Below are 1,972 nucleotides of genomic sequence, written 5' to 3'. Positions count from 1 at the left end.
ACTTACCCTAGAATTGTAGGAATCAAAATTCATGTGCCTGAACACTCTGTGTTCGTGGCCGCTCTTGTAGGATTGGCTATGAGACAGGTTGATGATTTTACTTTTCAAAAAGATAAAAAGGGTCATCATCAACATTTCATGCTAGCAGGTTTATTAGTAATGATGACATGTTATACAACTTGATTTTTTCTGTGACTTTTATATTACCACTAATGATAATAGAGAATTTTTCTCGGGGGTAGGGGGATGTTTGTTGATTTAATTTTTTTGATCTTTACATTATAGCAAATGACAGTAGAGCATTTTTATTTGTGAGGAGCAGTGTGGACTTTTTGATATCTGAAATAATATCTAATACTTTAGTAATAGTGTTCAAGTCTGTGCGAATGACTAGATGCGCTACCTTTCTGCTATAACTATTTGGGAAGATTAGGTTGGGAATGTTGAGAACCCAATCCTAGCCAAATTGATGTTCAATAATGTATGGACATATTTCTTGGCATGTACTGAAGATTCACAGGTTATCTATAATGCACTTGATTTATTAAACCAAGGATAATTACCAGCTGGAAAATTCTAATTAATCTAATCTTATTTCAGATTTATTTATTCTTCATCTAGTAACATGATTTAGTTTTTCTTGACAGAGGGACAGTGCAGTTGATTTGCAAAAGGATGATGGCCAGGAAGTCCTGCGTGTGCGTGCCTATGGTTCTTCATTTTTCACTCTTGGAGTGAACATAAGGTTTCTCCTCACCAATCTGTTTCCTTTCACCACTGCATGCGTCCATGAGAATAATGATAGTAGAAATTCTGCTATGTGATATATGCTTGTAGGCGCTGACTGTACAATAAACTGTAATATTATGTTCTTAGATTGCTATTTCCACGCACTTCTGATTGACTATTATATGGATAGGTCCTCTTCTCTGTGTGTACGTCTACGAATTACCAAACATGTATATACATTCTCTTTTTAAGTAATGAATTATATGATTATGATTTGGTGGTTAGGTTCTTGGACAGTTTGACGCCATAGTTGGTCTACATGTGACAGACAATTGCCACATCTTGAAGTAGAATATGGGACTTCTGATATAGGACTGCCTTTTGAGTGAGTTGTAGAAGCCTTGGGCTGCAAATGGAGGGCAAAAAAAGAATTTGTTTCAGATTGAAGGGCGAACCAGTTTTTAGTTGCTAATTTTTAACTTAACACAGATATTCAATGAGTCCTCCTTCGAAGTTTGGGTCTCTCCTCCCCCCTCCCCCCTCCCCCTTCTTCTTACTGTTCAAATTCTTTCATTTTTGCACAGGTTCTTGTGTGAAAATGAAAATTTCTATGAATATAGAGTAGAGATGTTGATTTCATTGGACTGAGAATGATATGTTAGTGTAAGATTAACAATTAATGAGTCCCGCTACTTGCTATTTGTGTCACCCATGAAGTTAGGTTGGGTTGACAAATCAATAATCAATTTGCTGAGGTTTTGTGGAGTTTAGTTATTTGAGATTGAAATTAATAATATGACGTTGTAGTTTGACTGGATAGGTGATTAGTTTTGAGATTGTTATAGGTAAGAAATGAGAACAAGTGTATTTTTGTTCGAAACGGATAGAGCAGGCACATTTTTGATGTTTTAAATAATAAAAATGCAAAAGTAGAAAAATAAAATCGAAACAAGGAAGGCCATTTAATTTCAATATGTAGTTGTGTCATTTAAAGAATTCTCTGATTATTGGAGTTTTTGACGCATGCCCTGAGTTTAAGTCGGAGACTGGAATGTGGATAAGACTAATAGTTTTATTTGGTAGTTTCTTTAAGGTGTCTATGCCGTAATAGGAGTCAAGATCATCTGGATCTCTGAATATACAATCACATATATGCATACATATATATGTATATATATACTCATATATAGTGTGTTTTTCACATTTTTGTTGTTTGATTTAACTGCCATCCTTGAGTGTGGTG

General features: G+C 34.8%; 1 protein-coding gene across 1 annotated transcript in view; it reads left to right on the top strand.

The window, feature by feature from the left end:
• Positions 1–1,972, top strand: part of LOC105168881 (mediator of RNA polymerase II transcription subunit 14) — a 14,281-nt gene that overhangs the window by 3,353 nt on the left and 8,956 nt on the right. Inside the window, exon 3 of the mRNA XM_011089069.2 lies at positions 648–745. Within this exon, the coding sequence (XP_011087371.1) occupies positions 648–745 (98 nt within the window). The remainder of the gene's footprint in view (positions 1–647; positions 746–1,972) is intronic.

This window comes from Sesamum indicum, linkage group LG8 (genome assembly GCF_000512975.1).
Source record: "Sesamum indicum cultivar Zhongzhi No. 13 linkage group LG8, S_indicum_v1.0, whole genome shotgun sequence".
Lineage (NCBI taxonomy): Eukaryota > Viridiplantae > Streptophyta > Magnoliopsida > Lamiales > Pedaliaceae > Sesamum > Sesamum indicum.
Note: the sequence above shows the minus strand (reverse complement) of the source record. Positions and strands in the feature narration are given on the sequence as shown.